Here is an 11,454-nt window from a genome sequence, read left to right on the forward strand (position 1 = left end):
ATTCTTTAGATTCAAAGAATGAAGACATATGAAATTCCAAACCATTATCTGATCTAACACATATAATTTTAACCTTAAACTATGTTTCAACAAAGCAACAAATTTTTTGAACCTTAAGTCTTGCTTCTGATTTAGATTTTAGCAAGAATAACCAAGTAAATCTCCTCTTGTCATCTACTATTGTTAAAAAATATCTATGTGCATAAAAAGATTGTGTTCTGGCTGGTCCCCAAATGTCAATATGTACTAAATCAAAACAGTTATAAACAACAGACTTACTTAAAGGAAAAGAATTCTTCTTTTGCTTTGCTAAATGACATATTTTACAATGATTTTCAACTGGAATCTTAATAGAAGAATCAATAGATTGCAAACATTGTAATCTATGATTTGCTAAATGACCTAAACGATAGTGCCACAAAGAATTCTTATCTACTGATTTAATAGAACAAGTATCATCACCAACAGATTGCATAGAACAAGCATAACAGAAAACTGACTTTTATCAAGTTGATATAATCCTTGTACTTGTCTAGCTAATCAATTCCATTTCGTAAGATCCTATATAATAAATATGTTTTATAAAAGAATTAAACAGTAATTATACCTATTAGTTAGTTTAATTGTTGAAATAAGATTGAATGAGAAAACATGCACAAAAATATCATGAAGAATCAAGTCATGACTAAAATGAACTGTTCCTATATGTGTAATAAATATTTTTGAACCATTTGGCAAAGTGACATATATGTTAGAAACAGGTTCATAAGAAGTATATGCATCTAATGAACAAACTATATGATTGGTAGCACCAGAATCAACAATCCACACTGATTCACCAGGTTTTTTAACATATGAACAGGCAACAAAACTTTTAAAATAAGAATGAGTTAAAAATTGTGTACCTGCATTAGATGTATCAGCAATAAAATTTGTTGAGACTGTATTAACTTTTGGTGAAGCACAATTTAAAGATCCTCCATTATTGTGTAACATAGCCATCAATTGAGCATATTGTTCTTGAGTAATCACAGAGTTGGCAGCATTAGACATAGGAGCATTAGATACAGTAGCATTAACCATAGGAGTAGAAGAGATATCTTTATTCTGATATCCCATATTGCACTAATTATTCTGATATTCCCCATTACCAGATTGATAAGTATTATCATTTCCCTCATAAGTAGGATAAGAAGGATCATTATAGAAAACATTATGTTCTTGATTCTGATCACAAAAACTCCCAAAATTCCCTTGATTATCAGTAACTACAAATTCACTTACTTGATTAACAGAAAATTGTGGTCTATATTTTGGTTTGTAACCAGTTGGATACCCATGCTTCTTATAACAAATGTCTATTGAGTGCCCAGATAAACTACAAAAAGTACACATAGGCTTTCCATTGTTAGGAGCAGCATAAGACCTTTTTTGTCCCCCTTGAGGTCTAAAGTTATTACCAGAAAAACCATTTGAAGGAGGTCTACAAGAACTACTAGGCATCATCCTCCTTTGGAAACCAGAATTTACTTGTGCAGCAAAAAAGATGGTTCAACCATATTCTGTAAATTTCCAGTATTGAAACCAATTTGTCTCTCATATTGTAAAGCAAGGGAAAAAGTTCTATTAATCTTAAGAATAGGATCCATCATTAATATTTGGATATTTATAACTGAATAACTCTCATTTAAGCCCTTTAAAAACCTAATCACAAAATCCTCATCTTGAATTTTTTTAACTTTCTTTAGAGAATCATAAACACACTGAGGATGACAAGTTCAATTAGGAACCATTCTTAGATTAATATATTCATCCCATAAGATTTTGAGTCGTGTAAAATAATCAGTGACAAAAAGGTTATTTTGCTTATACGCATAAATTTCCTCTTATAAGTTAGATACTCTTAAAGCATTTTCCTGAGTAAACCTATCGGCCAGATCCTTCCAAACATCTAAAGCATTATCTAACCACAAAATACTTTGAGCAATAGAAGGAGATAAAGAATGTAAAAACCAAGAAAGTACCATCGTATTGATAGAAGTCAATATCAATTCACCAAGGCCATTCCTAATCAAGAGTTTACATTTCCTAATTTGGATCCAACGATCTCCTTAATCAAAGCACAAGAAATACATTCCTCTAATCACAAGTCAACAATATCTTCTTCTATAATGAGCACAACGACAACTTCTATAAACAACCATATTTTGACAAATATGGTAAAGAACACTGCCATATCTCATGGTCATTAGAATAGGCACTAATGTTGCTTTCCTTATTCTAGCTTAGCTTTCTCTATATGTAATGGTTGTTACCTATACATATCAATATGGAATGAGAATTATATTTTTTTATCAAAATCATCATGGTATCAGAGCCTACAAGCAGCTCACTAACATCAATTCCCATGGCCAACACCACACTTATGAAAGCAAATAATGAATCTGAGCTCTCTTTCCAAACCCTTCATCAATGTTCTAGCCTAATATCTCTGAAACTCGACAACACAAATTTTCTTCTTTGGTGTTCACAAATGGAGCACTTATTCAGAGTATAGACATGGCACATCACCTTAATGAAGACAGCAAACTTTCGCAAGAAACCGTAAAAGACAATAAAATTGAGATGAATCCAAATTATCTCATGTGGAAATGGAATAATGGCCTTCTCTCTGCCTTTTTGCTGAAAAACATTGAAACTGAAGTACTTGTTACTCTTGAAGATGTAGGTTCAGCCTATAAGGTGTGGAAGTCAATAGAACAACAACTTCTACCCACCACGGTAGAAAAAGAGATGATTTTAAATGAGACTCTTATGTCCTTACAAAAAGGAAATCTCTCCATTGATGATTATGTGAAATTTAAGGGGTTGTGTGGTAGTCTGGCTGCTATTAAAAAACCGATTGATGAAACAAAAAGAGTATTTCAACTTGCAAGGGGTCTTGGACCTAAGTATCAAAACGTTCGCACTGCTATGCTCACAAAGCCCCCGTATCCCTCGTTCCACCAGTTTGCCGTAGAACTTCAAGCCTATGAACAACTAAATGTCAACAACACAATTGAAGATGCTAATCCTCGACATGATCAAGCCTATTTTGTACAAAGAGGAAAATGGTGTGGTAGGTACAGAGGCCGGTCCAATTCTCGTGGGCGTGGTTTCAATCCCGCGGCCAGATATAGCTCTCGAAATAATTACAACTCTACCAACCGTGGAGAAAAGTTCAATGGAGCAAAAATGGCAAGCAAAATAAGGACACCATAATATGTCAAATTTATGGAAAATCTAACCACTCTGCTGTTGAATGTTGGAGCCGCTTTGATCATTCCGTTCAACCGGAGGACCAACTTCACAAGGCCATAGCAGCAATGAACGTTACTCAAGGTGATGACCCAAATCTTTATGCTGACTCTGGAGCCACTACTCACATTATTAATGATCCGGGTAAACTTTCCAAACTAACTAAATATAATGGAAATGAATCTATTATTGTTGGGAATGGAGATCATTTGAAGATAAGTTACACCGGAGAAGGTAAAATTAAAACTAATGATAGTATTATTAAACTCAAAAATGTTTTAGTAGTGCCAAAAATCAAAAAGAATCTTATTTCTGTAGCTAAATTAACCGCTAATAATGCTTGTTCTATTACCTTTGATGCTATCCAATTTTTTGTTAAGTCTCAACAGGGAAAGATACTTGCTAAGGTTATAAGTATAATGGACTATATGCTCTAGACAGCGATTACAAAGCTTTTTACTGCATGCAAAGGGGTCTCTCAAATTGTTTGGCATCAGCGCATGGGACATCCAAATTCTAATTTTTTGAAAACGTTGGCTTCTACAAGAATGATCAATGTTTCGAGTTGGGAACAACCAAAAACTGTTGTTGCTAGTTGCCAAATGGGAAAAAGTTGTAAACTTTCTTTTTCTGTCTCAAATAAAATTGCCAATTTTCCTTTAGACAAATTGAATTGTGATTTGTGGGGACCCGCCCCAGTCTCCTCTTGTCAAAATTTTAAATATTATGCTATTATTGTGGATGATTGCACTCGTTATACATGGATGTTCCCTTTAAGAAAAAAATCTGACTTCTTTGAAGTTTTTCTTAAATTTCAGAAACAAGTGGAAAAATTATTTGAGCGAAAAATCAAAGTTTTTCAAAGTGACGGTGGAGGTGAATTTACTTCTATTGCGTTTGAAAATCATTTATCCAATTGTGGCATACACCACCAATTTTCTTGTCCGCACATCCCACAGCAAAACGGAGTTGCCGAAAGAAAACACCGTCATATTGTGGAAACCGGTCTCACTCTTCTCTTTCAGGCTAACATGCCCATAAAATATTGGGTTGATGCTTTCCTCAGTGCTATGTTTTTAATCAATCTCATGCCGTTATCTACCCTTAATATGAAATCTCCATATTTTAAATTGTTCAATCACGAACCTGATTATGGTATATTGAGAATTTTTGGATGCAGGTGTTTTCCTTATCTTCGTGATTATGGAAATCGTATCCTTGTGTTTTTATCGGATATAGTCATATTCATAAAAGGTATCGTTGTTTATGTCCTATAACAAATGAAGTATACATTTCTCGACATGTAGTATTTGATGAAGATTGTTTTCCTTTTTCTCCTTTTCAAGATAGTAATACTCTAACAGAATCAGAAGTTACATTTTTTACCAGATGATGTTGAGCAATTTCAGAAGACCAGTATTAAGAAAGGGAACCAAGATACAACTGTTCATGATTTTGGCGATGATGGTGACAATTTTGACTTGGCCAAAGATGGTGGTACTAATTTTATGCTTACAAATGGAGAAGATATTACTTCATCGCCACCAAAGCAAAACAAAGATTCATTGCATGATGACATCACATCAACATCAATCCATGATAATGTTTCCTCGCAAGAACATGTCCTGTCATTGCCACAAATTCATGAAACTCCTCATATAATTGAAAGCACTTTAAATCATGGTGCTAATTCAAGTTCCAAGCTCAATGATCCACCAAGGCCTGGACATCACATGTCTAATACTGAAATCTCAAAACAGGCCCAATCTGAATCTCTATTTTATACTTTACCAGATTTAAGTAAAAATTTAATTGTTGATTTTTCTCTTGCAGATGACACCTCAAATTCCCAAGGCGAAGGCCATTCGATGATCAGTCGCACACAACTTCGACAAAATCCTCAATTGGATCCAAATCTAGCTCAAGCAACTCAACAAATTCGGGCACGTCGAAATAATGTTGCTCTCATTGCTTGTGGCGATGAGAGTGTTCCAAAATCTTACAAATCAGCTTTGCATTTACCACATTGGAATGAAGCCATGAACCAAGAATTCCAAGCTCTTCTTGAAAATCACACATGGAATTTAGTCCCTAGACCTCCTGACACCAACATTATTGGATCCAAATGGATATTCAGAATTAAATTTAAAGAAGACGGTACTATAGAACGTTATAAGGCTCGCCTTGTTGCTAAAGGTTACTCTCAAGTCGAAGGCATTGACTATGACGAAACCTATAGTCCCGTAGTTAAAGCTACTACAATTCGAGTTGTCTTAGCCATTGCTACAACTTCAAATTGGAAAATGAGACAATTGGACGTCAAAAATGCTTTCCTTCATGAGTAAACTGTCTACATGGAGCAACCCCCCGGTTTCAAGGATTCCAAAAATCCCGACTTTGTGTGCAAATTAAATAAATTCCTTTATGGGCTTAAACAAGCCCCTCGAGCCTGGTTTAATAGATTATCTCAATATCTACTTCATATTGGTTTCATTTGTAGTATTGTTGATCCTTCATTATTTATCCTACGTAATGATCATATGGTTATACTTATGCTTATTTATGTGGATGACATCGTGCTTACAGGAAATAATGATACTTATATCAATCTTCTCATTAATAAACTTGGCAAGGAATTTGCTCTTAAAGATCTTGGGGAATTTCACTTCTTCCTTGGAATTGAAGTTCAACGAAATCAACAAGGACCCACGCTTTCTCAAATTCAATATGCTAAAGAACTTCTACACAAAGCAGGACTACTTGATAGCACCCACTACAAGACACCTATGGCACTCAAGTCTCAAATGACACCTAGAGATTCGGATCCAGTCAATGCTACTGAATACAGTTTGGTGGGTGCTTTACAATACTTGACTTACACACGACCGGACATTGTTCACGCTGTCAACAAAGTGTGCCAAACTCTTCAAAATCCAACATTTGGAGACATGAAAGCTGTCAAACGTATCCTTCGATATCTTAAAGGCACTCTTCATTTTGGTATTTCTTTTCTAAAACACAGCTCTCTCTCTCTCTATGGTTTTTGTGACGCAGATTGGGCTGGTTGTCCTACAACAAGACGAAGTACAACAGGCTATTGTATCTTTCTCGGAGCTAACTGTATATCGTGGAGTTCGAAAAAGCAGCCAACAATTTCGCGATCCAGTACTGTTGCTGAATACCGTGCTTTAGCATCCACAACTGCAGAACTAGTATGGATACAATTCCTTCTTCGTGATATTGGCATTCTTCTTCATTAAGCTTCTCAACTATTTTGTGATAACAAAAGTGCCTTATAGATGACAATCAATCCAGTCCTTCATGCACGGTCCAAACACATTGAAATTGACTATCACTTTGTTCGTGAGTAAGTTGCTGTTGGTGAATTAATTACTTGCTACATTCTGTCCCCGCAACAAGTTGCAGATGTCTTTACAAAACCTTAGCTGCTGTTCCGTTTATAAATTTTCGAAACAAGCTTGGATCCTCTCTGTCATTCCCTCCAGCTTGAGAAAAGGCGATAAAAGTCAACATCAATCCACCAAGGCCATTCCTAATCAAGAGTTTACATTTCCTAATTTGGATCCAACGGTCTCCTTAATCAAAGCACAAGAAATACATTCCTCTAATCACAAGTCAACAATATCTCCTTCTATAATGAGCACAACGACAACTTCTATAAACAACCATATTTTGACAAATATGGTAAAGAACACTGCCATATCTCATGGTCATTAGAATAGGCACTAGTGTTGCTTTTCTTATTCTAGCTTAGCTTTCTCTATATATAATGGTTGTTACATGTACATATCAATATGGAATAAGAATTATCTTTTTTATCAAAATATTCACGTATTACAACGCTCCCCCAGACTGGATGAATTGGATCTTCTTTGATGGAACTGCTATGCTTCCATCTACAAATTTCAGCTTATTCTTTGAAAGTAAAGACATCCTCATAGATCGATACCAAGAATGGTAATTTTGTCCTTTCAGAGATTGAGAGACAAGAACCAGAGATGGGTTCTCATTTGGGTGAAGATAAAATGGGCTCGCAGGATTCTCAAAATTCAAATTTGGAATTGACATTTTTCAGAAGAAAAATTAGGGTTTTGAGATTCTTGATTTCAAGAATTTGAACAAAATATATTGTTAAGAAATTAGAAACTACAGATTTCTCAAATTTGTATATGAAGTAAAGAATTTGATTATTGTTAATCAAATATTGATTTCTTGAATCTGTTTATCTCAAGCAAAGAAGAAGAAAGGAAAAATTGATTATCAATCAAAGAAAAATTGAATTTTATGATTTCTTGTGTTCTGATACAATAAAAGATTTTAGAGGAAAAATGAATAATTTCATTAATTGTAAAATGAATCAATACAACCTATTTATACACTTAACAAGTGTAACAGCTAATTCTGTTTATATAAACAGAATACTAACTCTATTAACTAATAACTACTTTAACTAACTACTAACAATAACCACTAAATTAACTAATTAACAATAATAGTAATTAACTAATTCTCAAAATTTTCTTCTATTGATGAATCTGCAACTTCTATAATCTGCAGCTTCTAATGCAAGTCTTCAAGTCTTGATGTTCTATTATCTAATATGTTCTTCGTGCATTTTCCATAATTTCTAGAATTGCAAGTATATATCCATTCTTGGATTCAAAACTATATTTTGATGATATTTAATTGTTTTATAATATTTTTAAACCGTATTTGAGTGTGTTTGATGTATATTTTGCATTAGAATTCAACGAAGAGAAAAAGAACACAATTTTCCCAAAAACAATTACAGAGTGTCTTATGCCACTCCCGAGTTTGTATTTATGATGTGAAAATATTATAAAATGTAAATTGAAGAATTTAGCTAGTATGCTCTTATGCTAAGATGTGAAAATTTTAAATGGTATGATTATGTTTTTTAACATGTTCCATATTAGAATTCTATATTGACTCGAAGTTGCCTCACGAGCGATGACATGTTGCATAGATGTTTAGTTTAGATAATGTTGTACGTGCTTGTATTTAATTGGTGACTGGTATTCTGACAGGTTTGTTACGAGTTTCAGAATTAACATTTTCATTCCCTAACGCATGTCACAGTCCGTGAATCAGACCATGACAGTATCGATCTCACAAGAATTGCATTTGCTGCCAATTAAATCAACTAATCTATTACTTAAGCAACAAATAATGATGTTTGTATTTTAAAACTAAAAGTAATTAAAAAATAAAATAAACAATAATAATAGAATATCGCTTTTACATGAGTTTTTTTTAATTCAGTAGATTTTTAATCAATATCATTTAATTTGATTGTTCCCATAATATGGGCGATAGATTTACAAAAACGAAAAGAATTTGTCTGCTCTTTCTGAATTGTTTAAAGTTTATTTTTTATTCATTCTGCCTATTTTTAAACATGCACACAATAAGATTCATTCTGACAATTTAATTTGGGTTAATTGAAAATTAAATCACGAATATTAGCGTGATTTGCAATTAGAATACGAATTTTGAAACTTGACGACGTCAGTTACCAACTTTCATTTTTTGCCAAATTGGAACACCGACTAATCATACAATAGCAAAAATGCTGACATGACTATGTACTATAATGCCTACATCAGTGTTCTTTTAGTTATGTGTCTAATTTGCCAAAAAAATATAAGTTGGTGAATAATGTTTTCAAATTTAAAAGTTTGTGTTGTAATTGCAAATCATTATAAAATTAGTGATTTAATTTGAAATTAACCCATTTAATTTAATTTTATAAGTGTGTATATTTGAACGTGGAAAGTACATGTTTCGCACATTTTTGAAATTTATTTATAAAAATAATTTTAACTTCCTAAAAATATACTCCATACTTTAGTGCTTAAATTTTTTCAACTTCTTTTTGTTTTCTTATCTACAAAATTTATTGAACATAATAGGGTGGTGGTTTATAAGAGAGAGAAAGACAGAGGGGGGGCATGGGGGGGTTTAGCGGCGGGAGACGAAGTTGGTCGGATGACAACGGTCAAGAATGATCATTAGTAGTATATTAGCAGTTGACCATATATTAACACATGCTCCATCTGTTTTTAAAACTACACATATTAAGCGTGCTCTTTATCTGGCTGCAATGAGAATAAAGCTCTTGTTATGGATGGGTTTAACTTCTAATTTTAAAAGAAAGCATGACAATTTCTTAAGAAGGATATTTTGAATTTATTTACTCGTCTTCATCAAATGGGTAAATTTTCCACTGGTGTCAATACTTTTTTTCTGGTTTTAATTCCAAAAATTAGAAGTGCGTCAGACATATTAGACATTAGTCCAATTTGTTTGATTAATAGTAGGCTCAAATTGGTTCCCAAGGTTTTGGCAAGTAGGCTCCCGTCCTGCTATTGATAGTTTCTGATAATCAATTTGGGTTCATTAAAAATAGAAGTATTCAAGGCTGTAATATGATTGCTACATAATTAGTTTACCTTGCTAAGCGTAGGAAGGATTAAATTTTCCTTATAAAACTTGTCCTCAAAAAAGCTTTTGATTCATTTGGTGGACCTTTATTTTGAGAATGCTTAAAAAAATAAATTTTGAAAAGACCTGGATTGATTAGATGTTTGTGTTTGTTGATTCTTTTCAACTATCGGCCTTGATAAATAGGAGTCCTATTAAGAATTTTAACATGGAAAAAAGAGTTCACCAAAGAGACCTTATTTTCCAATGTTATTCGTTTTGGCAGTTGAAGGCTTGCGTGCAATTCAAGCTAAAGCTTCTTCATTGGATTTTCTTCTTGGTATTAAGCTTCAGGAATGAGCAAATTTTTATTGATATTGCCATTTACAATTCAATTTGTAAGGCTGTGGATTATTACAAATCTCATCATCGAGGTTTTAGCTATTTGGATAATGAGGTATATAGAAACCTAATTTTTTTTTTCTGTAATACAGTTTAGTTGAACGCTTTTATTATGTGATCTCTTTACATTCCACTTCTTTATAGCTATGCTAATACACCTATCATTTATTAGAAATGAATTATTATAATTATAAGGCCTAATGGTAAAAAAACCCAAACCTTTACGACTTGTTGCAATTATATCCAAACCTTTTAATTTTTGCAATAATATCCAAATTGCATTTTTTTTTGCAATAATATCCAAATTGCATTTTTTGTAGTAATAATAGTCAAATTGATGGCTTAACTTGTTGTTTTCTATTAAGATATTAGGCTATTATTATGTTTTGATGTATAATAATGTAGTAAAAATCCCAAAAAATGACAAAAAACTCAAAAAAATTCACATAAAAAGTGCAATTTGGATATTATTGCAACAAAATAATGCAATTTGGATATTATTGCAAAAATTAAAAGGTTTGGATATAATTGCAAAAAGTCGTAAAGGTTTAGGTTTTTTTTGCCATTAACCCTAATTATAAAGGGTAATGTTATGAAAATTCATAAACTATGTTTGTTTCTCAATTTAATCACGAACTTTAAAACGTCTCAATTGTATGCATAAAGTTTTTTTTTCTCAAATTGATACACGAGATCATAATAAGATGACATGGCTGTCAAAAAATGTCCACCTCAGTAAAATCACAAAATGAATGAGTGCCACGTCAACATATGCATCGAATTGAGAAAAAAATAAAACTTTCTGCATACAATTGAGACATTCTAAAGTTCGTAATTAAATTGAGAAAACGAGTATATAGTTTATGAATTTATTCTCGGAGTGTATTTAATTTTATCCCCTAAAATTCCCTTAAGACTTACCCTGCATAATATTTCCTTTCAAAGAATATTTGTTTGCGCATTCATTTCTTTTAAAATAATACGTCGTTTTATTCATTTTGTTGCTATGTTAATTTTTGAAAATATTTTTTTAAATAGCATAGAATGAGATTCTTGAAAATTTAGTTTGTTTATATTTTTTAACCATAAAAATTTCTGTAACTTATAAATTTTAATTATTATTAATACATTTTAATACGTTGCAATTTTTATTTTATCTCTTTAATTTTATTATAATGTTACTTGATAATATTTAGTGTGATAATAGAAAAAAAAATAGAAACACCATAATATTACAACTAGGGATAATTTTAAATATATTTATTAATATTTTTTTCCCACTCCTTCTGT

General features: G+C 32.3%; 1 protein-coding gene across 1 annotated transcript; it reads left to right on the top strand.

Moving 5' to 3' along the window:
• Positions 1–5,651: 5,651 nt before the first annotated feature.
• Positions 5,652–6,557, top strand: LOC130015684 (uncharacterized mitochondrial protein AtMg00810-like). Its single transcript, XM_056106326.1, has one exon. The coding sequence runs from the start codon at positions 5,652–5,654 to the stop codon at positions 6,555–6,557; it is 906 nt and encodes a 301-aa protein (XP_055962301.1).
• Positions 6,558–11,454: the final 4,897 nt, after the last annotated feature.

The sequence above is a fragment of the Mercurialis annua genome, linkage group LG6 (assembly GCF_937616625.2).
Source record: "Mercurialis annua linkage group LG6, ddMerAnnu1.2, whole genome shotgun sequence".
In the NCBI taxonomy this organism is placed as follows: Eukaryota; Viridiplantae; Streptophyta; class Magnoliopsida; order Malpighiales; family Euphorbiaceae; genus Mercurialis; species Mercurialis annua.

Coding starts and splice junctions, on each gene's coding strand:
- LOC130015684 (XM_056106326.1), top strand. CDS start 5,652: ATGGAGCAACCCCCCGGTTTCAAGGATTCCAAAAATCCCGACTTTGTG.